General features: G+C 31.4%; 1 protein-coding gene across 1 annotated transcript; it reads left to right on the forward strand.

The window, feature by feature from the left end:
- Positions 1-10,696: 10,696 nt before the first annotated feature.
- On the forward strand, positions 10,697-23,884 carry LOC134699259 (nacrein-like protein). Its single transcript, XM_063560869.1, has 9 exons — positions 10,697-10,879; positions 12,616-12,780; positions 14,801-14,976; positions 17,758-17,850; positions 19,561-19,596; positions 20,091-20,223; positions 21,040-21,278; positions 22,452-22,529; positions 23,557-23,884. The coding sequence occupies exons 1-9, from the start codon at positions 10,723-10,725 to the stop codon at positions 23,593-23,595; spliced, it is 1,116 nt and encodes a 371-aa protein (XP_063416939.1). The 5' UTR covers positions 10,697-10,722; the 3' UTR covers positions 23,596-23,884.
- Positions 23,885-25,637: the final 1,753 nt, after the last annotated feature.

A 25,637-nucleotide genomic window follows, 5' to 3' on the forward strand; every position in this document is an offset into this window, starting at 1 on the left:
TTTAATGCTATTTGAATTGTAAATAATACAATTGCATGTAGAAATCATTGTTTTTTATAAAGTATTCTAATGCATATTGTTGATAAACAAATACCTATATGGTCCAAATACTCATATGGTCCGGCCCGTTAATAACCAAACGAGTATCATACTCATATGGTCCGACCATACGCGTACGGTCGGACCATACGCGTATGGTCGGACCATATGAGTATACGCATATGGTCATGACCATACGCGTATGGTCCAAATACTCATATGGTTCGGATGATTGTATTTAATGCTAACACGTGTAAATTGAATATTGTAGTTGCACATTAAATTGCCAAATAAATTATTATAATCGTTATTGGTTACACATAGAACGTTTAGAAGACAACAAATGAAATCCATTAGTCAAAATGTTTTTACAAACAGACACAATTTGAAATTGAGACTTTAAATGATAAAAACAGCAAGTACAAAAAGGATATAGGGTTGCTATAAAAAAAAGAATAACTAGAACCGAAGATTACCATGACATTACCTATAGCATTGTATAGACAGAACCAGGATGCATCTAATCATCATGTTGTATTTTCATTATTGATGTTTCTGTTGTTGTTTAATTTTGTTGTTGTTTTGTTTACAATATGAAGGGGACACCAAAACCGATATCACAAACAATAATATGATATGGGAAATTTCAAATGAAAGACGAAAACATCATAATAGAAAAAAAACATTCAACAAGGAAACTATGAAGTACAATGTATTATGAACCACAAAGTCATGGGTATTCAGGTTATCAAATATCCTTTTTCGGTATTCCATATTTATTGTGGTAAACACAAGGTGAACATGCATATGATTACGTTAATTGCAGAAGTGCATTAAAAATTCAAATAGAGGTGGAAATATAAAGTGCATAACACTAGTTTTAATTCGTTATGAAATAATTGCATGTGTTGAATCGGTATAATACCATCAAAATTGGTTGTTTTTAACACTACTTCTCTTTGTACATATTGAAAGATAATAATAGAAGCAACCTATCAGAAAACGATTAATGTTCTTTACCTGTGAAAACTGAAATATGTTTCCTGTATACTGTCATTTCATTAAATATTTGTCATATTTTTATTAATGAGTGTAGTTTCATAAGTAATCAAAACATAGTTACTTATATTATTTATGTATAAGCTATAGGAAGATGTGGTATGAGTGCCAAAGAAACAACTCTCCATTCCAATCACAATTTATAAAAGTAAACCGTTATAGGTCAAAGTATGGTCTTCAACACGGAGCCTATGCTCACATCGAACAGCAAGCTAGAAAGGGCCCCACAATTTACTAGTGTAAAACCGTTCAAACGGGAAAATCAACGGTCTTATAATCTATATAAAAAAGAGAAATACTTATGAAACACATTATCAGACGACAACCACTGAACATCAGATTCCTTAGGACAGATGCAAACAAATGCAACGCTTTTAAACGTTTTAATGCTACCAAACTTTCTCCCGTTTTTAAAACGGTAGTGTAACATCACAACATAGGAAGACACACCATGAATATATCAATTGGAATGACTTTACTCAATCAAAAAACAAAGTACCACAAATATACACACAATAAACGAATACATTTGATCTCTGGTACAATGTAAATCCTGTATTGCCTATCCTGGTCATGATCGTGTAATTTACTTGATTTTGTTGCTTGTTGTCTATAATATTTAATTTGCGTTTATTATGCCGTCATTATTCAAGCTGTTGTTTTGTTTTTATTACATTGTTTGCCATTTTGACTAAATACGGCCTTTTATAGTCTACAATTACTATATGGGTCTTGCTTGTTGTTTTCAGTGACCTTTAGGTGTTAATATCATCTACCTGTTGTCTGAGAGGGATAGTTGTCTCTTTTGAAATAATATCCTATCTTCGATTTTATGTCATGTTTGACTCAGCAGAAGGACAAATGCGACGACAAATGTCCATCTTTGAATTATACAATACCGTTAGAGGGTAGTTTTCGCAGGTGTAAAATTTCACGATGAAGAATTTTAACAATATTTATGTTGGTGGAATCTTAAATCCCAATTAAATGTTTTTGCGGGTACTGAATGTGTTGCATATAAAATATTAAAAAATTGAGCCGCAAGTTAATTTGTTTGTTTACCTGAATGACGTCTTATTTATTGATCTTGACTGGAACTTTGATGTACTCACTTATTATGATATAAATTATTAAGACAAATTTACACTGAACTCTTATATAATTTGACCCTAATAAATAGGGACAATTACCCTATAGAGTATCCTATTTTCATAATCTATTTGACACAAATTGATAAGGATCTTCATACGGGTCATTTTATAAATACAAGTTCATGTGTATTAAATTCCTTTTGTGTTTATTTTGTTAAACTAGCCTATACCGTTATTGACCTACTGACCGATACTTTACCAATTGGAATGTAACAAAAGTATGCATTAATTTTTCGCGGATTTTATTTTCGCGATTTTCTTACATCCGCCAAAATAAGCGAAAATAAACACCCCGCGAAAAATTTATCCGCTATACGGTATCTTGTTGGAAGTGAGAAATGTTCACATTTAAAGTTGAATTTAAGAAATGTAAAAGCAAAAATACAAATTCCAAAATAGAATGTTAAGGTATAATGTATGCTGTGCCACCATTAAGATAGGTGTGTATGTTTAACGTCAGCTCCCTATGCCAACTCAAGATACAAATACAAACAACTTTTAATGAAGATTTGTTGGTTACGTTATATAGCATACGTGTATACTACGGAAAAGAATAACTGCACAGCTAGAATACATGTCTATTTTTCCTTTTTTGCATTGCTTACATAAATAATTAGTATACACTCGTTCGTTTTATAAATCAATCTCATTTTAGTTAAGACATTTAACCTTTAGTAAAATTGTGAATGGAAATGGGGAATGTGTCAAAGAGACAACAACCCGACCAAATAAAAAAACACAACAGCAGAAGGTCACCAACAGGTCTTCAATGTAGCGAGAAATTCCCGCACCCGGAGGCGTCCTTCAGCTGGCCCCTAAACAAATATATACTAGTTCAGTGATAATGAACGCCATACTAATTTCCAAATTGTACACAAGAAACTAAAATTAAAATATTACAAGACTAACAAAGGCCAGAGGCTCCTGACTTGGGACAGGCGCAAAAATGCGGCGGGGTTAAACATCTTTGTGAGATCTCAACCCTCCCCCTATACCTCTAACCAATGTAGAAAAGTAAACGCATACAATACGCACATTAAAATTCAGTTCAAGAGAAGTCCGAGTCTGATGTCAGAAGATGTAACCAAAGAAAATAAACAAAATGACAATAATGCATAACAACAGACTACTAGCAGTTAACTGACATGCCAGCTTCAGACTTCAATTAAACTGACTGAAAGATTATGATTTTATCATATGAACATCAGACACAATCCTTCTCGTTAGGGGTTAAGTATTATACCATCATAACATATATGAGAAGAACATAACCCGTGTCATGCCAACAACTGTTTTAGAATAAATGTGTTTAGTTCCGACGCAAAGACCTTATCAGTGACTCAATATTAACGCCAAAATATGCAATCTTTAATGACTTGACAACAGTATCGTAATTATATCCCTTCTTAATAAGTCTATTCAAAGGTTTTGTAAGTTTCTAAGGTGAATACTAACACCTTTGTGCTTTATAGAGAATATTTCCATAAAAAATTGGATGTGAAATACCTGAACGTATAAGAAGTCTGCATGTTGAGGTATATTTATGAATGATGTCTTTATACCGATGATAAAATTTAGTAAATGTTTTGACCAGTTTGTGATATCGAAAACCCTGGTGTAATAATTTTTCAGCAATACATAAATTTCTCTCGTTAAAATCTAAAACATTGTTACATACACAAGCGAATCGTACAAGTTGAGATATATAAACACCGTAAAATGGTGACAAGAGAACGTCACCATCTAAAAACGGATAATTAACGATAGGAAATGAAAAATCATCCCTTTTATCATAAATTTCAGTATTCAGCTTTCCGTTAGTGATATAGATATCAAGATCGAGGAAAGGGCAGTGGTCATTGTTAGTATAAGCTTTATTTAAAATAAGTTCAGCAGGATAAATTTCATTAATATACATACTGAAGTCGTCATTATTGAGAGCCAAAATATCATCCAAATATCTAAAAGTATTATTAAGTTTGTTTATCAGATGTTGTTTTGATGGGTCTTTGCTTATTTTGTCATAAATTGTAACTCATAACAATACAAAAAGAGGTCCGCAATAAGTGGTGCACAGTTAGTCCCCATTGGAATTCCGATAATCTGACGATATACGGAATCCCCAAAGCGAACAAAAATGTTATCTAGTAAGAATTCAAGGGCATATATAGTATCAAAGCATGTCCAATTAACATTGTTTTTTTGTTTATTGCTACTAAAAAATGACCTAAATGAGTTTGAACATATATATTCACATTCTGATTTTTTGAATGCCCATTTAATTAGCTGTGTGAATTTTTTCTTAATGAGAATGTGAGGCAATGTAGTATACAGGGTAGAAAAATCAAAACTTTGAACAGATTCAAAATCACCAATATAAGCATGCAATTTATCAAGACCTCCAACGAGTTCTTGACACTCCAAAAGTAATTTATCCCACTATTTTCGAAGGCCTTATTTGAACAATGTATTATTAGGTTTTTAATTGTACCAAGTGTGCTGGTAAGAAGAATTTATAATTTAGTAGTTGAACAATGGCTTGAAGACGAAATAAATCTATATTTGTAAGGGGTTTTGTGTAGCTTCGGAAGCCAATACATAGTTGGGACTTTCATTGTATTTGGCTCTGCTTGTAAAGCGGTGGCTAAAAGTTTGTTTGTTACAGATTTCGTTTTCTGAAAATGGAGTCAGTTGGAATGTTGGTGAATTGGTGATTTCCTTTTTCAGAACCTCAATGTAAAATTTACGTCAAACAATAATAATATTATTAGCAGCTTTATCGGCCGGTACAAAAACAAATTCCTTGGCTAGTTCTTTTAGTTTATGTTTGATGCGAGAAATAGGTTTATTGTTGTTATTGTTAATAGTAAAATGTTCTTTAAAATGTTGAATACGTATATCAACTATCTTCATTACTGAATTAAAAAAAAGAGTCCAAAGATTTTTTTGTCAGCCTTTTCCCGTTTTATCCATTTCATACAGTAGGTATGGAGTGAGTCGTGGATGATATTACGACACTCATTCCAATTAATAATTGACGGGGGACGATATTTAGGTCCTTTACTGAGGAATGATTTTTACTCTCGGTCTTGAACGATGTTAAGATCTCCTGTTATAACATGGAAAATGGGTCCATAAATATATTCGGAATTACTGCAATTGCATGAAGTAGGTGTATTTTCACTGATATTAACATCTTTACACAACTGACTATAATTAAACACAAATTTCCGGGTAGATTTCTTGTAGATATAACAAATAAGAGGAAGCTCAGTGTTGTCGAAATATCCAGGAATTTGTTCGTTAACAGAATGGTCGTTAAATATACCGGCAATATTTACAAAATCAAAGCCTTTATTGACATACTTAATTTTAATTAAATGTTTTTTATGATCTTTAGGGCGATCAATTTTGGGAAATAGTTTAGAATAACAATATGCCATAATAATTTGAACAATTTCATACTTAGGACTGCTATATGAAATAGTGTTGCAATCCTCCAAAATTTTATTTAACTTATTAACCGGTAACGAACAGAGTTTTGTTAACAGATAATGTCTGCCGTTGTTTTTTGAAATAGAAATTAGGTCCGAAATATTGGTATGATTGGCCCGAAACTTTCTTTGATTGCGATTTGTTTTACGACCGTGATAACGGTTTTTACGAACAGTTTTAGAAACTATATCCAAAATGTTAACGGAATTGGTTATAGATATATTACCTATTCCCAGGATATTATCATTTAGACCGAGAGGGAAAACTGTCTGTAATTTTTTAATCCAATTTAATTCAATTATTTTCCGTGATCGTACAAACTTTGAATGCGATTCACCAGGCTGCTTATTTACTACTTCTAAAGGTTGAACTGCTAAATATTTAAAAGGATGGTTGTGCTTCTTAAAGTGTTGGTAAATGATACTTTTGAATTTATTTGGTCTTTTAAAACGATACAGATGTTCTTGAGTGCGTTTAGATAAATATCGTCCAGTTTCTCCTACGTACTGAATACCACACCCCGGTTTGGTTCATGTAAGTAAATAAATAAGACTGTTTGTTTTTCAAGTTATATCAGTTTCAAAATTTAAAGAAAATGTGCGACCATTAAACGTGGACCTTACCGTATTGTTGGTGGAAAGACGGGGACATGTAAGTCATTTTTTGGCATGACACTTATATCGTAAATGTAAGTGTGTTTTGAATTACATAATTCTTCATCGTGGTTCAATTTATACATTAACCATTATATAAACAAATAATATGACCGACCCGACCCGCTGTTCATTTGTTTTCTTCTAATATATACAGATTGAGGAACTATGATTAAATCAGTTGGCGTATTATAAAGTATCGGTCTGTACAACATGTATGTACATATAAATGCAAAACATAGCTTTTTTTACGTCATTGACTTTCCAAGCCTTTCGACATAAGTTTTGTTTTGTCTTTCAAACTTTTCTAAATAACTCATAAGATATACCAAAAAAGTATTTGATAGTTTGTAAAATCTACCTACATGTTTTCAATAAAATAAACTGTTTCCGTCAAAGCGTCAATCAACATGATCAAAGAAGAACATTTATTTACAATTAAAATGAAAAATTACCTTGACCAATAAAATCTAATAACAATTGCTGTATATATAAACACATGATAGATGATATATACCTTAACTAATATAATCGTAAATAACTGTCAATTCTCATTCAAATCTACATATTGTAATAAATAATTGTTAATTAATTTGCACATGCATGTCAACTTATAAACATGATTTAGGCATGCATTTGGAATGATTAATTCAGTTTGGTTATTATTAAGGAAGTTCGCTACTGAGTTTCAAAATAACCAGCTTTTCATGGCACTATTATATATTGATAACGGATTATTAAAGGAAACAAAAGAGAAAAAAAAAGTATGGGTCACTGTGCCTGTTTTCGAAATATTAGTCATTGTAATTTTGGCGGGATATTTTTCTCCCTTTATTTTTTCTAGCTTTATCATTGACAAGTTTAAGTGCTGTAAAACTATAAAACAAAATAATAAGGATTTTATAAGACTTTTACAGATGGCTTATTATAATACATGTAAAAGATTTATAAAAAGAAAAATGGGGGTCAATCTACAAAAGTTATTCAGGCATTTAAATAAATAAAACCAGAGAATTCCTAAATGTGACAAAATTCCAAAAGTTGACTATCGAACATCCATAAAGTAACATTGTGTTAATGTCAACAAAAAGAATGAACACTTTTATAAGCTTTTGAAGTATTAAGAAAGTCATACAAGAAGAAGAACGTTTGGAACACACTGTATTTGGCCCAGGTTAAAAGGTTTAATGTTTACAAGTTAAAACAAGTTTCAAGTTGACTAAAATACATGTGATAAAGTTGTAAAGCACCATTTGTGTCGAAGTGTTATTCTTAAGCTGTGATTTGTACATCCCAAATATGTTAACAAGACGTTTTGGCTTAATTTTACTTATTCGGCCGAATTTCAACGAAATTTAAAACCTAAAATATATAGAGCGCATGCGTCGACAAACTGAATATTCACGTACGACATGCAAAATGTCTTTACAAACAATATTTTAAAACTTATTATTTGTCGACATACGCGCTCTATGTTTCCAACCCATAATCGATAAGAATTTATCAATATCAATTTTCGTTAAATTTCAAAATCAACATAATTTGTACTTCATGAACAGGATGCAAGTAAATATAATGTCATGTGATGCGACTATCATACAAGTGTGAGATTTAGCGCTGTAAAACCAGGTTCAGTCAACCATTTTCTACATTTTAAAATGCCTGTACCAAGTCAGGATATAACAGTTGTCCATTCATTTGATGCGTTTTATCATTTGATTTTGCCATTTGATTAGGAACTATCCGTTTTAAGTTTTCCTTTGTGGATAGTATTTTTTTGAAATAGTTGTTTGTTTTTTGTGTTTCAATGTCATTTTGAGTAGATGTTTGTGTTACCTATTCTTACATCGTAATCGGACTTCTTCTGTGCGTATTGTTTTTATTATTTTTTTCTACAATGCCTAGCGGTGTAGGTAGATGATTGAATTGCACTCATCGTTAACGCGACAACGACTACGTAGATATTTATCCCGACTTTGTCAAAGCTTTGTAGTTGTTTATACAATTTAGTTCGGTATCTAAGAGTAATGGTTCTACAGATTGCAAGAAGTCATGATTTAAGTACTTTTAGTGTGTTTTTTTTATATTCTTAATGTATCCGATGTAAATAGATATACATTTTCGGTCATAAAATAGGGAATGGAATTTGTGAATATTTCAAATAGACTACAATCCGACCAAACAGCAATGACAAATTTGAAGGTCGCCAATGTTTCTTCAACACCGTGTATCATCGTACAGCGGATATAGGTACTAATTAAGCGGGCATGACCGATTTTTTTTACTGATACGGTAACGAAAATCTTTGTTTGGTTTTATCAATATTCAGTATAAATTTGTAAACATCTGACATTCCTGCTCCAAAATAATTTTCTCAGCGATTTTTTCCTATTTATAAGACAATTTATATATTCAAATAAGAACATTTAACTTGTTAACGCGCAAATAGTTGTAAATGTCAACAACAACTTTCAATTTCGATACAAATGTCGAGACATTTACATTTTTTACCTGAAAGAAAGCTAATACAGGGCAAAAGTAATTGTTACCAATCATAAACCTACCTGTGATTACTCATTCCTTCAAACTCTTTGGGTAAGAAACGAGCATGAAATTTTTTTTTAGTGTACGGTATACAGCAAATTGACTATGCACCGTACATAAGGATTTATGTGGTCAGTCAAACACCGTACACAGAGCTTCTTTTCGGAACAAAATATCGCCAAAAACATATGCATGACAGATTTCAATGCCAATTATTGATAAAACTATACTTATTACACACGCACACTGGCCTTCTATTAGAAAAAAGAGTTGCAACGAATATAGAATTATATTGGAAACACGAGTGCCAACATCTTTGACAAAGTATTTGCACATGTTTTTAGTAATCGTTCCTGCTTTGGAAAAAATAATGAGATATCTCTAATTATCAACCTACAACCAAATCATTTCTTGAAACAACAACTATGTTTAGATTGAGGTACACATTGATATCATATAGGTCAAAATCGATCAAACCCACTTGGTTAGTACCTATATTCGGTGTACTGATCATACATGGTGATCAAGAAAATCCTGCACCCGGTGGCTGACTTCAACTGACTTCAAAACAAAAATGTGTACTTTTTCAGTAAAGATGGACGTCATACATGTTCCAATTAAACACTTCAAGCACAAGAACTTATGCAAATTACAATATTAAAAATAATTCCAAATTGAAATAATAGCCTGTTATATGTACAATTTAGAAACTGAAGTTCTTAAAAGCAGAATCCTAAATGGTTGTTTTACTATTGACAGAATTATTACTCTTATGCGGCAAAATGAGCGTAGTTTAAGAGTGATATGCAATTAGAGGCATAATGAAATACTTCTTTTATCATTAAAGTAACCCCATTTGAATTAATGTATCAAATGTTTCGACTGTTTTGTTCTAAGGAATTGATATGTTCAACAAAAAATAAGTAGCAACATAGAATTAGTTATATTCTATCAAATAATAAAATAAAGAAACAACATTGCCTTTTGTGTCACAAACTTTGTCCTGTATTCTGCCTATGTATGACAAAAGTATACTTGAGGAGTAAAATTATAGTTGATATAATTCCCAAATTAAAAAAAACATTCTACGAGATAAATGGTTTAGTGCAAAAAATAACAAGGGACCAATTTTAGTGATTAAGCTTTTACATTGTCTTAAATAGAACATTCACTCACCTGGGATGAAGAAAGTTTGAAAGATGGAGGACGCATCACCAGTTAAGAAACACATTAATATTTTCCACCATCTAGTTAGGATATTGAGTAATTTTCCTACCAGGTTTATCATTGGATATTTGCGGCGTATTTGCCATATTTTAAATAGCCAAAAGGGATTCCTGATTGCAAAGTCAAATGCGTTAAAACAGATAACAGGGAATGCATAAACTGTTTTCACCGGATTAATAACATGATATAAATACAAAGGCAATACCATTATACTTTTATAATATTAAATAGGTCCATTGAAGACGATATATGTACATGTAACGTAAAAATTGGATTAAGTATATGCACGTTGGACTTTAATGAACCTTGTGACACATGTACATAAATTAATTGATACATATTTCAAATTGAAGTAATAAGGTTAAAGGAATAACCTTTACACAATGAACGGATTGTGCAACTTTTAATTCTAAAATCTAGTCACAACACTGCAAATATATTTATAAACAAAACTCTGATTTATTAAATGCATACGTATGCCCCGCCTCATTTTGAAGAATTATAGAATAAAACGGTTTGGGCGTCCTCATATATAGACCAGTTGGCTGTACAGTATGGAACTTACATTTTTGTGCGCTGCACTTGCGGCAGTGTCAGTGTCCTTCGTTGATGGAGTTGGATATATGGGTGTTAGACCTCCATCTCTGAAACAATGTTGCTATAAAGACATAGACAAGGCTCATTTCAGCTACGACAACAATTTATGTGAAGGTAAGATATAAGATAAGAGGAAAAAAAACATGACAAAGTCAGAGCTGAAAATACAAATGGCAATAACACATTTATTGGATTTTGTGTGTTTCTGTTTTTGTATACTGTTTATATAAAAAAAAATCAAATTTTCCATATTCACTAAAACAACTTTCTCTAATTAAGAGTGTTATATGGCTTGTCTGTTTTTCTATAGACTTGTACTTATATTACCATTTATTGGACAATTATTACTGAAGGGCAAACAAACATGATACAACACTAACAATTGGACATAACGGGAACGTCTTTTCACTTTCCAATGACTATGTTTGAAGCATATTAGGAAATTGGAAATCGGCATTTGATTAGCCTAAAATTATCAAATTATGCTGCAGCATTCATGTGTGTGCTAAAATCGTGACAATCGCGTTCAAGATACAATCATGTATGACCCATCGAATAATGTGGTGTAAACATGTTTCATCTTGTACAACACCAGTCGCTACTTTCCATGATCTGAAAATGAGATAGCGATAGTTTCTACATAATCGTACAATGTCACGAAAGTACTCATACATTGAAGTAGTCATAAATACTTTTAACGCTATTAATAATAGACGATTGGAGAACGGGCATTTGGGTATCCAATATAAGCAAATATTATATTAAAGAAGGGCTGAAGATACCAGATGGACCATCAAACTCATAGATCTGAAATAAACTAACAATGCCATGGCTAAAACTGCAAAAGACAATCAGATAAAACATTGCAGTACACATGACACAACATAAAAAAATAAAGACTTAGCAACACAAACCCCACCAAAACTTGAGTTAATTTCAGGTGTTCTGGAAGTGTAATCAGATTCTGCTCCACATGTGGCCCCCGTCGTGTATTATTACAAACCCACTAAATAGTCAAATTCGGTAGTTCACATTCATGAAAATTGAAGATTAATTTTACGACGAAAAGAACATTTCCTATAATATCAGTGAAACGGTTGTTTCATAATTGTCAACCAACTGGTGATGGCGTCCGTAAAATTTGAGACAGGAGGATTTTAACTTAACCATTTGAAACTCTTGGTTTAATATCTTTTTTGTGAGCAGCAACACTCTTTCAAGGAAAACATGATAGGAAAAACAAGAATCTCACATTTGGATATAAAATCAGAGAGAAAATATTACTTTTTCAATCATCTGACACACATTGTAGATACTGCCATTTAGAAGTCATATAATGTATCTGAGCAGAGAATAAAAATGTCCATGTGTATAATATTTGAAAAATGAATTAAAAATTAGAGTAGACACTCATAAATATAAATCAATCAGTACCATGTTATTGTAAATTTAAAATAAAAATAATAATAATCAGTCGTATCATAGAATGTTATCATGTAATTTGTATATGTTAATTAGTTAAATCATGTCATTATTTCCCAGAGGAGTCTTGACTCTTGATGAGATTTTTCATAAGCAATATTTGATATAAAAATATGATTATTTTGTTAATTGTATTGTTAATATAAATGATTGGCTCGTCAGTAAGGAAATTTCTATATGCTCATCACTATATAATACCGGTGTATTGTAATAAATAAACTTGGTTAAGTTGATGATATATGCTATTTGACTGATTTTAACAGAGGTTTTAGAAAATAATAGGTTTAAGTAAGGCTAAGTTCGGATAATGATTATTTCAAGATGAAATCAACATTTAACATCATGTTAATGTAAAACTTTGATTTCAGGACCAGATAACTGGTGCAAAGTTCATCCCTGTTGGACGACCTGCGCATCAAAGAATAGCCAATCACCTATCAACATCAACACAGGTTTAACTCGTTATAAAAGATATCCTAGGCTAAAGTTCGAAAAGATACTTAGAAGAGTTCTTGCAAACGTTCGAAATAATGGTTAGTAGTAATAGTTTTTGAACATAGGTAATATATCAGTCGTCAAACATTTCCCTGATTAACTGGACTAGGTAATTTATTTTTTCAAAATGAAATACATGTTAGCTTTGAATGGAGGTGTGATATAACGTTTTGACATATTCGATCAATTATTTTGACGCTGAATTGATTATCCGACACATTCTTTAAAACAAATGTTGTCCGAAAAGCAAAGCATTTTAAACGACTTTATGTGATTTTATTGAATATACACTGTATTCAGATCAAAATAGTTTGTATTTTTCTAATGTGCATACAATTTGTCTAAGTAATGTGACGTCACATTACTCAAGGTAAGGTATATTTTAAGTGTTCGTCCTTCAAAAAACAAGTAACAATTAAAAGAAAGAACGGTTTAAACATCAGAAGAATTCGAATCAGTACATACAGCTTTGAACATATGCAAAATTACTCGGGGGACGACCATTCAATTTCAAATGTGGTGTATGGTCTATTTCTTAAAAATATGTTGATCCCCAATTTGATGAAATATGTTTCTGCTCACGAAGATGAAAAACAAACCATGTTATGCATGCAAAATGTCCCTACCTAATACCTCAAAGTGTTGAATCTAAAAACAAATATTTGATTAAAAGTGTCATAAAACAAAAAATAAAATTCTGAAAATTATTGCTCCCTTTCTACAAAAATTAAACCCAATGGTCAACATTCGGTCCTTTATAATGCATACATATGTTTGTTAAAAAGAAATGGCCTTTGTCTGGCAAAATTGCCGATAATGAATATAGAAAAGAAGATACGGTATGATTGCCAATGAGACGACTGTCCACAAGAGAACAAAATGACACAGACATTAAAAACTATAGGTCACCGTACGGATTTCGACAATGAGCAAAGCCCATACCGCATAGTCAGCTTTAATAGGCCCCGATATGACAGTGTAAAACAATTCGGACGAGAAAACTAACGACCTTATTTAAATTTAAAAAATGAACGAAATACAAATATGTAACACATAAACAAACAAAAACTACTGAATTATAGGCTCCTGACTTTGGACAGGTACATACATGAATAATGGGGGGGGGGGGGGGGGGTCAAACATATTAGACAATAAGTAAGTATGGTGTATTTTTTATGTAAAGATAGATGATAATAACACGTACGTTTGTACAAAGATATATGACGTGTATAAAAATAGATGTTCTTTTTTTCTTCTCATTTGAGATTCCCATAACAAATAAGACTGTAAAAATCGGGGCCACCAACTTTGCTTCATACAACATGTGATTATTTTACAAATACGTTTGCAATTTAAAAAAAACAAATATGTGACACATTAGAAAACTATTATTGCTGTTAAATAAAAACGTATTATATATTCGAGATGGTGAAAGAGCGGAGTATTGTCCCTCAAAAAGACATTGTCAACCTTGACTTCGCCTCGGTTGACAATGTCTAATTGCAGTAAATTCCAGTAATACTCTGCTATATTGTTCATATATCATATATTGTTTACCCCATGTCTTTTTGTGATACATTTGATATGCAGTATGCAGACCTGTGATTTAAAATTAGACAAAAACTATTTGAATAGAGAAAGCCCAACTAGTTATGCTTAATTGTATTTATCAGTATACAATATTCATAAAAAAAAATGATAAGTATTCGACTGTGACGTTAAATTATACTTTGTAAGAGATCTGCTTTACATTTAAATCTATATGCACAATACAGATGAATGCAAAAAAAAGACGACAGCGGTATTTATTCTCTTATTTAATTGTATAGTCCGTAATAAATATTAGTACTCATTGTCATGCATTTTCCCCCATATAACTAAGTTAAAAGTAAACACTCCTTCATGCATGTCGGATATTAAAATAGTTCAAGTTCTAATATATTATAATTCAGAAATGCTCAACCCCCATAGTATGAGAAGATTTCTGATAATGAAACAACATTCTGTCAGTGAATCAAATTAAATCTGCACCTCTCGTTTCTTTATTCTGCGAAACAGGTCATGCACCGTATTTCGAGGTTCATGATAGATACGACGACGAGATAACTGTACGTAATGTGCCTGAGAGACCAAGCCAGAAAGAGTATAATTTTGCTCAGATTCATATTCAACTTGGACAAGATCAAACCAATGGATCAGAACATTCCATTGACAACGTATTCAAACCGATGGAAGTAAGTATTTTTATTACTAAAACAAATACAATAAAAAAAGTATAATAATTCTATCGATATTCAGAAACAGGTCAAATAAATAAAAAAAAAATAAAAAGGGAAGAAGACATTTACTAATCTGGGAGACATATAGACATAACAAGAGCGTGAAACGTCAAACGCAAAAAGAAATGTATTGGTGTTTACCTGCAGAACTCAGTTAAAATTTACCAGAACAAAACTATCTGTATCAAAGCTTGAGCTTAAATAATATACATTATCACTATCACTGAACTAGTATATATTTGTTAAGGGGCCAGCTGAAGAACGCCTCAGGGTGCGGGAATTTCTCGATACATTTAAGACCTGTTGGTGACCTTCTGCTGTTGTTTTTTTTTATATGGTCGGGTTGTTGTCTCTTTGACACGTTCCCCATTTCCAATCTCAATTTAATTTTTATGAATAATACAATTGCATTTAATTAATATATTCAACAACACTTATCTTGATGAAATTTTCTTTAAACAACTAAAAAATATCCTGATATACTGCTGAAATAAATCGAAAGAAACTTACTTTAATTAAATCGAATTTAAACGGTAATTACTGTCCTTTCCTAGATTTAGATGTTTCTTTTCTTTCAGGAGTTAACCCCACACTGAAATTTACGACAAAATATAAAAAAAAATCGTTCCCTGTTGTTAATTTTCTCTTTTTGTATCGATATTTTTTTGGCACCATCTTAAGATGTTTATATTTCACAACTCATTCGCTCTACCCGTAACTGTTGTGGCGTTTTTAGTTTTAACGAGCGTAATCTATGTATTACTGGTAAATTATTATGTCTAACATTTCGTTTCTATAAATTACTTAAAACCGTTACTAAATCCTTCCCTGTTTACCGTGCCCGGTAATTAAGAAACGTTCCTGGTGAACTAAATAATCCTTTATATAAACTTATTCTGAAAATGTTACCAATTAAACACTGTAACTTAGATCAATGAATATTGTTTTATTGGTATTAATATATATTTTATTATCAGTAAATTGAGAACAATCTAAATATTATTGTTATATACATTATGTACATATACACATTATTGGAACTTCAATTAGTCGATTACTGTATCTATACATTGCACAACTTCATGTTTTTTCTTAGATGTATGATTTTTTTTTCTAAGTTGTTAGTGGCTTTGAACTAGCTGTCGTTAACTGTAAGTTCTATCAGATCTGTACTTATCTCGTGGTTGGGATATACAAGTACTAAGCCACGTCCACTCTGTGTAGCATTTTTATTTATATCCATCTGATGAGTAAGGGTTGTTCAACTGATTTTTTCACATTCTTTCTTATTTTCTATACTTACACCACTGTCCCAGGTGAAGGAGGGTGATATGATTCCGCTAACACGTTTAGCCCGCCTCATTCTGTTTATATGTGCCTTTCTAAAGTCAGGAACCTATTATTCAATGGGTGATCTTAGTTTATGTGTTACATATTTTTTTCATTCAACTATTGTACATAAATTAGGCTGTTAGGTTTTTCGCTTGAAATGTCAATCCGGGACCTTTTATAGCTGATTATGTGGTATGGGCTTTGATCATTGTTGAAGGCCGTACGCTGACCTTCATTTGTTATTTCTGTGTCACTTGTTCTCTCTCTTAAGGAGATTTGTCGCATTGGCAATCATACCAAGTCTTCTTTTTTTTTTATATGTAATTGGAAATATAGCTTCAGAAATGTGTGATTATAATTTCGGTAAATGGTAAGACATATGATATTAAAAACGTTTACAATCATTGTTTTACTGTCATTTCCATCAGATTAAAGAATAGATACATGTAGATCTAATCAAAAGTTAACGGTATATCTAGTCAGGCGTTATTTCCGCGGAGTTCAGATTTTTTTCTGATTTTACTTTTTGCTAACTGAACATTTACAATAAAAGATAAACTTCAAAAATATCCTCATACATCAAAATTTGATCAGTATACACCGACAGAAGAAAAAAAATACTTGACACTATATCTTTTCAGTCTGTTCTTTGTCATTACGACGCCTTCCTTGTTTTGAAATGTTGAGAGTTGAGCTTTTCTGATGAATGTTTATCAAGAAAATAATAAAACAATTTAGATGGATTTACTCGTGTTACTCTTTTACTCTATGAATTTATGACTTTAACTATTGACCTGTGTTTCACAAATACTGCCTTTTTTACTGGATTTAATAGAAGACCTTAAAATATAAACCTGTACATAGAATCAAGTGGCGATATGCTAATAATCAAAGAGATATCACATTTCCATAGTATAACATCTTTATTATACTGCGTATGTTTAACATGATGCAAATGTCATACAAATGAGAGGTTTAGCGCTATGAAACCAGATTCAACTTACCATTTTCTAAATTTGAAAATACCTGCACCAAGTTAGAAATATGACAGTTGTTTACTATTCGTTTGATGTGTTTTATCATTTGATTTTGTCATTTGATTAGAGACTTTCCGCTTTGAATTTTCAGTTCAGTACTTTTATGATTTTACATTTTCATTTGAATATTAAAAAATGATCAAAGACGTCTGTATTAATCAATGCATAGTCAATCAAACTCCAAAGCCGATTGCTTGTAAGAAGGAAACCGTCGAATTCATATTTGAAGATAAAATGTAATAAGCTACTTTCGGTAACCCTTGATAAGAATTTGAGATTGCACGCGGTATCCTCCTGCATGACCATGTCTTTGATATTAACAATTCCAGAAATTAAATCGTGTAATGATTTAACTGTAATATTTAAGGCTCAAGTGGTATTTTACGACAAAGACTATGAAGATGTAACTGACGCTAAATCAAAGAAAAGGGGTCTGGTGGTGATGAGTGTTATGGTAGAGGTAAGAGCTTAATCCTAAATCTAGAAATTGAAAGAAAAAATACGAAAAAAAATATTGTTCATTATTTATTAAAAACAGTATATCAAAACGTAATTGAAATAAAAATTTTCAAAACATTTTGGCTGTGCCGAATTCTATGATACATTTGCTATGGGTTATAAGTTTACATTACACGAAGGAAGTTAAAGTAGCATTATGTTGCCATTTGAAAATATTGTCATGCTCTCATTAAAACGTATTAATTGTGTCATATATTTCATACTATCAACGTACTTTGACAACAAAAACATATAGGAATTCATTTTTTAGAATTACATTTTACACCTAATATATATAATAAAAATGTAAAGAAGTTTGTTGACTGTCGGTACTGTAAATGATGTATTCCTGGCAGTGTTTGTCATGAACAAAGTTAATAAAAAAAAAAGCAATCTGATCACCCACTGATGCTCTCCCTAATGCCATTAGGACGACATTATCAAAAAATCAATGAAGAATAAAAAAAAATGAATTCAAATAGTTTGGTGTTTGGGGTTGGGTTAAATTTCTGCTAGTTTACTTTAGTAGTTCAGTTTCTGTTTTAATAGTCAATACTAAGGTTTAAATTCGAACTTGCTACTTGTTAGGTGTACTCGGTGGACACGTTTACTCAGTTTGGAAATTTCAATTATTAAGTTTTCTCAAGAACCCGCAGCTTCCTTCCGAAGAAAACGTATGAAAAACAAATTATTAAAACGTGAAATTCTCGACAATAATTAGATGTAGTTATATCCTCTTGAATAATAAATTGCCTAGGCGTAAACAAAGACATTGTACGATCTACCATAGCCAGTTGTGTGCCTATTGATTAATCATATCGTAAATATGTCCATTCAAAATGACAAATATAATTCAAAAGACCACTTTCGAAACTTATCCGTCACCAGACAAAAAAACACCTCATTATAATCCTGGTACTTTTGATAACTATTTACACCACTGGGTCGATGCCACTGCTGGTGGACGTTTCGTCCCCGAGGGTATCACCAGCCCAGTAGTCAGCACTTCGGTGTTGACATGAATATCAATTATATGGTCATTTTTATAAATTTTCTGTTTACAAAACTTTGAATTTTTCGAAAAACTAAGGCTTTTCTTACCCCAGGAGTAGATTACCTTAGCCGTATTTGGCACAACTTTTTGGAATTTTGGGTCCTCAATGCTCTTCAACTTTGTATTTATTTGGCTTTTTTAACAATTTTGATCTGAGCGTCACTGATGAGTCTTATGTAGACGAAACGCGCGTCTGGCGTACAAAATTATAATCCTGGTACTTTTGATAACTATTATGTGCAATTATGACGTCATTTACCAGATAGTGGGAATCGCCTGTATTCCTGCACTGCAAACGTACAGGATAAGCTAGAAATAATATTCGAGCTGTAGATACTTAATCATAATTCCCCTATAATGACTACAGTACTGAAAAACAACTATGATTTTCAAATTCAATTTGCCGAAAAATTCGTGCAATACAGCTTTATAGTTTTCAAACCACTCGCTCAACATTGGAACGACGCCCGAATGATGTTCACTAAAACTAAACTTTTTTTACGGAAACGCATCGAACTCGATTGTTATCTATTCAGGTAACTTGTCAATCGTGTGGAAAATAACTAGCACGTCCCATATGCATGTAATAAGTCATTAACTGTCATATATATTTTATAGGTATATGGACAAAAACCGGAAAATGATGCATGTGGGGTAAGTTATGAACTCTAATATTATATTATGATGTTAACCGTAAACACTTAGATTCCAATTTCTAATTTGATATCCCGTTTAATTTTATGAGTAGAGGGATTCTATTATCTTAACAACGCTAGTATTGAGTATTAAGCTCACTTGTACAATTGAGCAATTTAAAAATGTTTCCTTATAATCGTAAGTAAACGTAATACCAAAAAGAGTTGCATTAAACATTAGCATGATATATAACTTTGCATAATCAAAAAGAAGAAACGTCTGTCATTTGTGTTAGCTATTATTCGAATATGGAAAAATCGAATAGGTTAAGATAGATAACATGGAGAATTACATAGAGAGAAAAAAATATCTTAAATATGTTATAAGAGGAATATTAAATAAATGTATAACGTATTTGTATTCATTAAGTACATCTGAAAAGACTTGATGTGCGTTTTTACCTTCTGTATAAATCATCGTATAAATCTCACAATGCACTTTTGTATTGATAGTGTGATCAAGAAACATGTACAGTCAGATATGCAAGGAGGCTTAGTGCATTGATGGAAAAATATTATGAAAAAGTTCGACGTTATCCACTAGCATCAATAAACCCTACTTTCTGGTCCTTCCTTTCACTTCCAAGTAAGAGTTACAATATATATTTAGTCAGACTGAATCCAAAAACTGAATAAAAAATTGTGGTATCTCATTTGTTAAATTTTCGCTTATATATTTAGAAATTAAAATGCAATAAGTTTAAACTACCTTAGGTGAAATTGTTGTCGGTCATTATTAGCTCTTAAAATTATCCGTTTCTAATTCATATTTGTTTTTTAAATATTGTGAGGTTTCTGATATAGACAATTCAGGTATATTATTTTGTACGCATGCAATTTTTCCCTTCCAGATCACCAGACATTAACACAAGCCATTGGTGTGGTTCGTGTTGCTCAGTCACAAGTCGTGTTTTGTGAACCATTATTTGTCTGTTGACTACACAGGCAAATTTCACTCACACCAACTTCACGTAAATTTAAATTCATGTGAATCTCATTTGAAATTCACATGAATTACACCTCAAACGAGCGTATACGTGAAACTCACGTGCAATTAGTGTTTGTGATCTCAATTCACGTGAAATTCACATTAAAATTTTCACTTGAGTTTCATGTATAAGCTCGATTGAGGTGAATCTCACATGAAAATTTTCATGTGAATCTCATGTGAGATTCATGTGAAATTCATGTGAGCAAATTTTGTCTGTGTAAGTATTGTCAGTTTATTTTCGAAGTATGCGTTAAAATGTCCATTTGATGTTAATCGTCTCTATTTTGTAAAGTGTCTTTAAAAAAAAAAATTTTTTTTATCGAAAACATATTGTATTTCAAGTGAGGAATTTAATACATGTAACCATCATCTTGGTATTGTCTTCAATTGTTTATTATTATTTACCCATAGAAAAGTGTTGGTACAACCGATGTGGTAAAACACCAACTAAAGAGTTTATAAAAAATAGATGTGAAAAAGAAGAGCCAGATACAAGACCTTTTAGAGTATTTGAAGGTATCACTCCTCTAGATGTCCTTCCATATGACACAAATCGATTCTACACATATTCAGGATCTCTCACGTCACCTCCATGTTATGAAACTGTACAGTGGATTGTTTATAAATGCCCTATTAAAGTCTCTGCCAAGGCAAGTATTCATTTACACGCAATATATGAATTATTAATTAGCTTAAAGTTCATTGTACAATGAATTTCTAAAAGTTCTGTCAGCTGCAAAACACACACAAACCAAGATTTTGAAAACTGTTTTTTTTACGAATTTAACCATAATGATTGCGGCTAAACGAGTACCTCAAATTATTAATACAAAAATAAATACAAATGATACATTTTTACATAAACATTAACATTAACACTCGAGACGCATTTTACAAGACTAGTATGGTTATTGATTCAAAAGCATTTACATTATGAGCATTGGTTTCCAATGTTCACGTTCAAGTTTTCTGTCATTTTTTCTAATGTATCTTTGGACATACACGCACCTACATTCATAATATGTCGTAAGTCATAGACTTAATAAATGTTAATGTTAGTGTTATTGATTGCAATTCTTTAATCCAAATTGTTTTAACGTTTGGCAATTATTTTCTTTAAAAATGATAGTTGTATATATAACTGGACACTTATAGATATCCCTGTTTGAATAGTCGCCTGTATTTATAGTATCTAAAAAGCAAATGATGGGAAATCTAGCAAATCTAATGTCAAAATTGTAAGGTATATTGTACACCTTCACGCTGGTTAAAAAAATATCTGTTCGAAATACACTAAGTATATTGATATTATAAAAACTTTTACTTATTGCTGCAATATAAAATATGATTTACCATAAACCATACGACAGGTGTCACACATGTTGAGCATGCATCCCTACTTCCAGACCATCTCGAGCAATTTCAGATATTTATTGGGTACATGTTGTTTTTGGTAATGTTTTTTTATTATTGATTGAGATACTTCAATTGCGTTACCACACTTTAACTTGTCTATTCGTATTTTAGCTCTCATTTTGTCTTTTGTGGCGTCCCCTTATTTTTACCTATACACTCATACATTCTCCTTTTCTAGCAACTTGTTATTTAAACTTCATCAGCTCTCATAAATATTAACCGTAATATGTCAATACACATTATTTTAGTATTTATGTGAATTCGGTACAGTATGTTTTTGTTTTCAAATGCTTCAAAGATAAAAAAAAAAAAAAAAAAAAAATGGCAAAAACGTGAAGGACGCCATATGGGACTCTATTGACAATGTGGTTTCTAGTAATTCATTAGTTTCCATTGTATTTTTGTAGGCTTTTCAAATGTTACAGTTGGTGGAAGATTCACACTTAAAACCCTTACCACAACTGGGTACGAGAAGACCTCAACAGGTAAGAATTATTTTAAGTACAAAATATATTCTTTAGGATTCAGTTTTCACTATTTTCCTTCCTTTGCCCGTTTTGTTGCATTCTCCCATATGCATCATGGTATTATATCTGCACTTGCAATATGCGTCGGTCACAGTTCTAAAGAGAGTTTCCATTGTTAGAATACATGCATACGAGAAATGATTGGCGAATCGATGAACGCGAATACTGTAATTCAATTGCAGTACATTTATCATGTTTATGAAGATTTTGAAAATATCTAGGAGTTTTTCGAAAAACAATTGCGTATGCTAAATCTGTTGTAAAACATTTAGTTTATCAAAAAATCCACGTTTTATCTAAATTTGAAGTTTCAAATGATTTCAACATTAAAAAAAACACCTTCATCTATCAAACCGTATCTCTTGAAAAAAGGATGATTACCCTATGTAACTTAATATACATATCAAAATAAAGTTAAGATACTGATATTAAAGCAATCAATAATAACACATCGTAATAGACTTATCATTTTTTATCTGTGAAACATTCTGTTGTCAAATTTGACCTATTTTCTGTTCAGCTTATCCACTGAAATGCGTGAAAACAATATTCAAAGCAACGCTGGTACAACGTAGTTCAAGTCGCTACGTGTATAAGGGACCGCCAACCATCTGCCACCGCGTTCACCTACGCGTTGCCTCTTACAAAAAGCCTCTTTTTTGTAATTTAAATGAATTTTGTTTGCTTAAAATATTTTTAAAAACTTTTCCGTATGTTAGAGTACCAAAATCATATGCCATTTAAACAACAAAAAACAGACAATAAACACAAAGATGGTATACAATAAATTGATAAAATTTGATCTGAAAAACAGAGAATAATGAAACTTCGTTTTATTGTATACATACATGAAGAGCGACACATCTTCATGTTTTGTGAGACTTGTTCGAACAAAGGGAACATTACAAGTGCAAATATAATCCCTGTGATGCTTTTCCAATAAAAAACAGAAAACTTGATTAATATTTCTTTTTTTCATTTTCAGAATATGAACGTTCCTGTTTACCGCAGTTATTTGAAGTGAAATTGATAATCAATATACTCACATAAACAAAAGATGACATTTTAAGTAGAGGAATTGGATTACACCATATTTGATATTATGTTAAAAATAACATTAAAATTTAGCAATGTACTGAATACTGAACATGATCGTTAATCATAAACTCATACATGTTATAGATAATATTATTATCTTTTAATCCTTAAATTTTACGTTCTACATGGTTTTTATAGGTGACCTTACAAATTTACGGAGTACCTTACATATTCGTTTATCATAAACTCATTATGAATAATATTGTTATATTTCATATTTGTTATTTTTCTTACCTTACATTGCGCTACATGATACATACACTATGTATTCGAGTTCATTTGATTAGAAAACACCGTTTATATAACAACAATATAATTGATAGCTTATAAAAGCATATAGACATCTTGTCAGAACATCTGAGAGGCGATATCGAACTTTTGCACTAAACAGATGTTAAACCAACTAGTCGAAGAAACATGCACAATAATATGTTTGACCAAAAGACAAACACCTGACTACCAAACACTACATATTAACTCAAGACAAGAACGGACTTTACCAAAACAAAAAGTAGCTTAGCAGGCTCTGGAAGTCAAAGCGGAACATGTTCCACATTTTACTCCGTTGATATATGTTGAAGATGTGACATGAGTGCCAATGAGACAACTCTTCCAAGCCACAACGTGTGAAAGAACCATTATATGTAAACGTACTATAGGTAAAGTGTTTATTCAACAAAAAGCCTTGACTCACACCGACCAGCAAGCTATACAAGCTTAAGGCCCAAAACATTACAAATGTAAAACTATTTAAACTGGAAAACCAACGGTCTAAATTATATAAAACATCTAAAAACCAGGAACACTTATGCAATTTAAATTTTTATTAACCATGTACCGGGTATTGTATTAATAAATGTAATCAGACAATCAATTACTCTTCAATGATGTGTATTCTTCATTAAAGAGTTATTGTATATGTGTTTCAAATGAATTAGTAAGGTCCATGAAATGTCATTGGTCTATTATAATAAAAGGAGAGTATAGGGTAAAAGGGAGGAAGAAATGTCTTCTGCAGAAGAACAGGTATAAACATTGTCATACATTTTGAGCCTACCATAAATACGAATCACACTTCTTATAAAAACAAGAAAAAAATTATTACTGCTCCCGATATAGGAGTTGAACTCAGTAAAAAGAAGTCCGTTCAATAGAGGTTTCTTTAATTGATACGAATCGGGTACAGTTGGTACATGTACGTAACGCAACCGTTAGTGCTGTTTTCGAGGTTTCATTTTCAGAATGGAATTATTCTATTCATCTTGATAAAATTAAAATACTTGAAATGCGTATCACCAAAAAAAACTAGCTTAACAATTTATTTTATAACGATTTCAACGTTATAAGAACTCTTTGTTCATATGATTATTTATGGGATGATAAGTTATGTACAAGTGCATGAATCAAACAGACCTTTTAACGAACTGGGTTAACACGGCCTTTATATATTCTAAATATAGATTTGTGTTTCAATTTGTTATTGGTATTGTCGGAAAAATAAAGATTGCTTTCTTACAGAGTGAGAGTTTGGAATAATTAAGATACTACCTATAGACAAATTTCTAAAACACATGATACTGGTCTTGTTTATATTTGAGTAGTTTTCGTATTATAATTAGTTTTTGCATGATTTTGAAATTAGATTTTATTATTCAATTAATCTATTTCGATCATTGCAGAAGAACAATTTTTTTTTGATAGAATGCGGTAGCAGATATGTCTTTTTGAGTGATAAAATGGAATTCTACAATATGTTTTATTTCCCTAGAAATGCATTCTAGAAAGTAAAATTAACAAACATATTGATACATCAGTATTCAATATTTGGTTGGCCATGAACAAATCAATTCTTGAATCATTGAATGTTATTGAATAGAATAGTTTTCAAATAATTGTACTAACACTTGTGTCCATTGAAAATTTATTAGAAAGGAGGAGAATGTAAATGGGGAATGCATGTATGTCAAA

The sequence above is a fragment of the Mytilus trossulus genome, unplaced genomic scaffold (genome assembly GCF_036588685.1).
Source record: "Mytilus trossulus isolate FHL-02 unplaced genomic scaffold, PNRI_Mtr1.1.1.hap1 h1tg000050l__unscaffolded, whole genome shotgun sequence".
NCBI lineage: Eukaryota > Metazoa > Mollusca > Bivalvia > Mytilida > Mytilidae > Mytilus > Mytilus trossulus.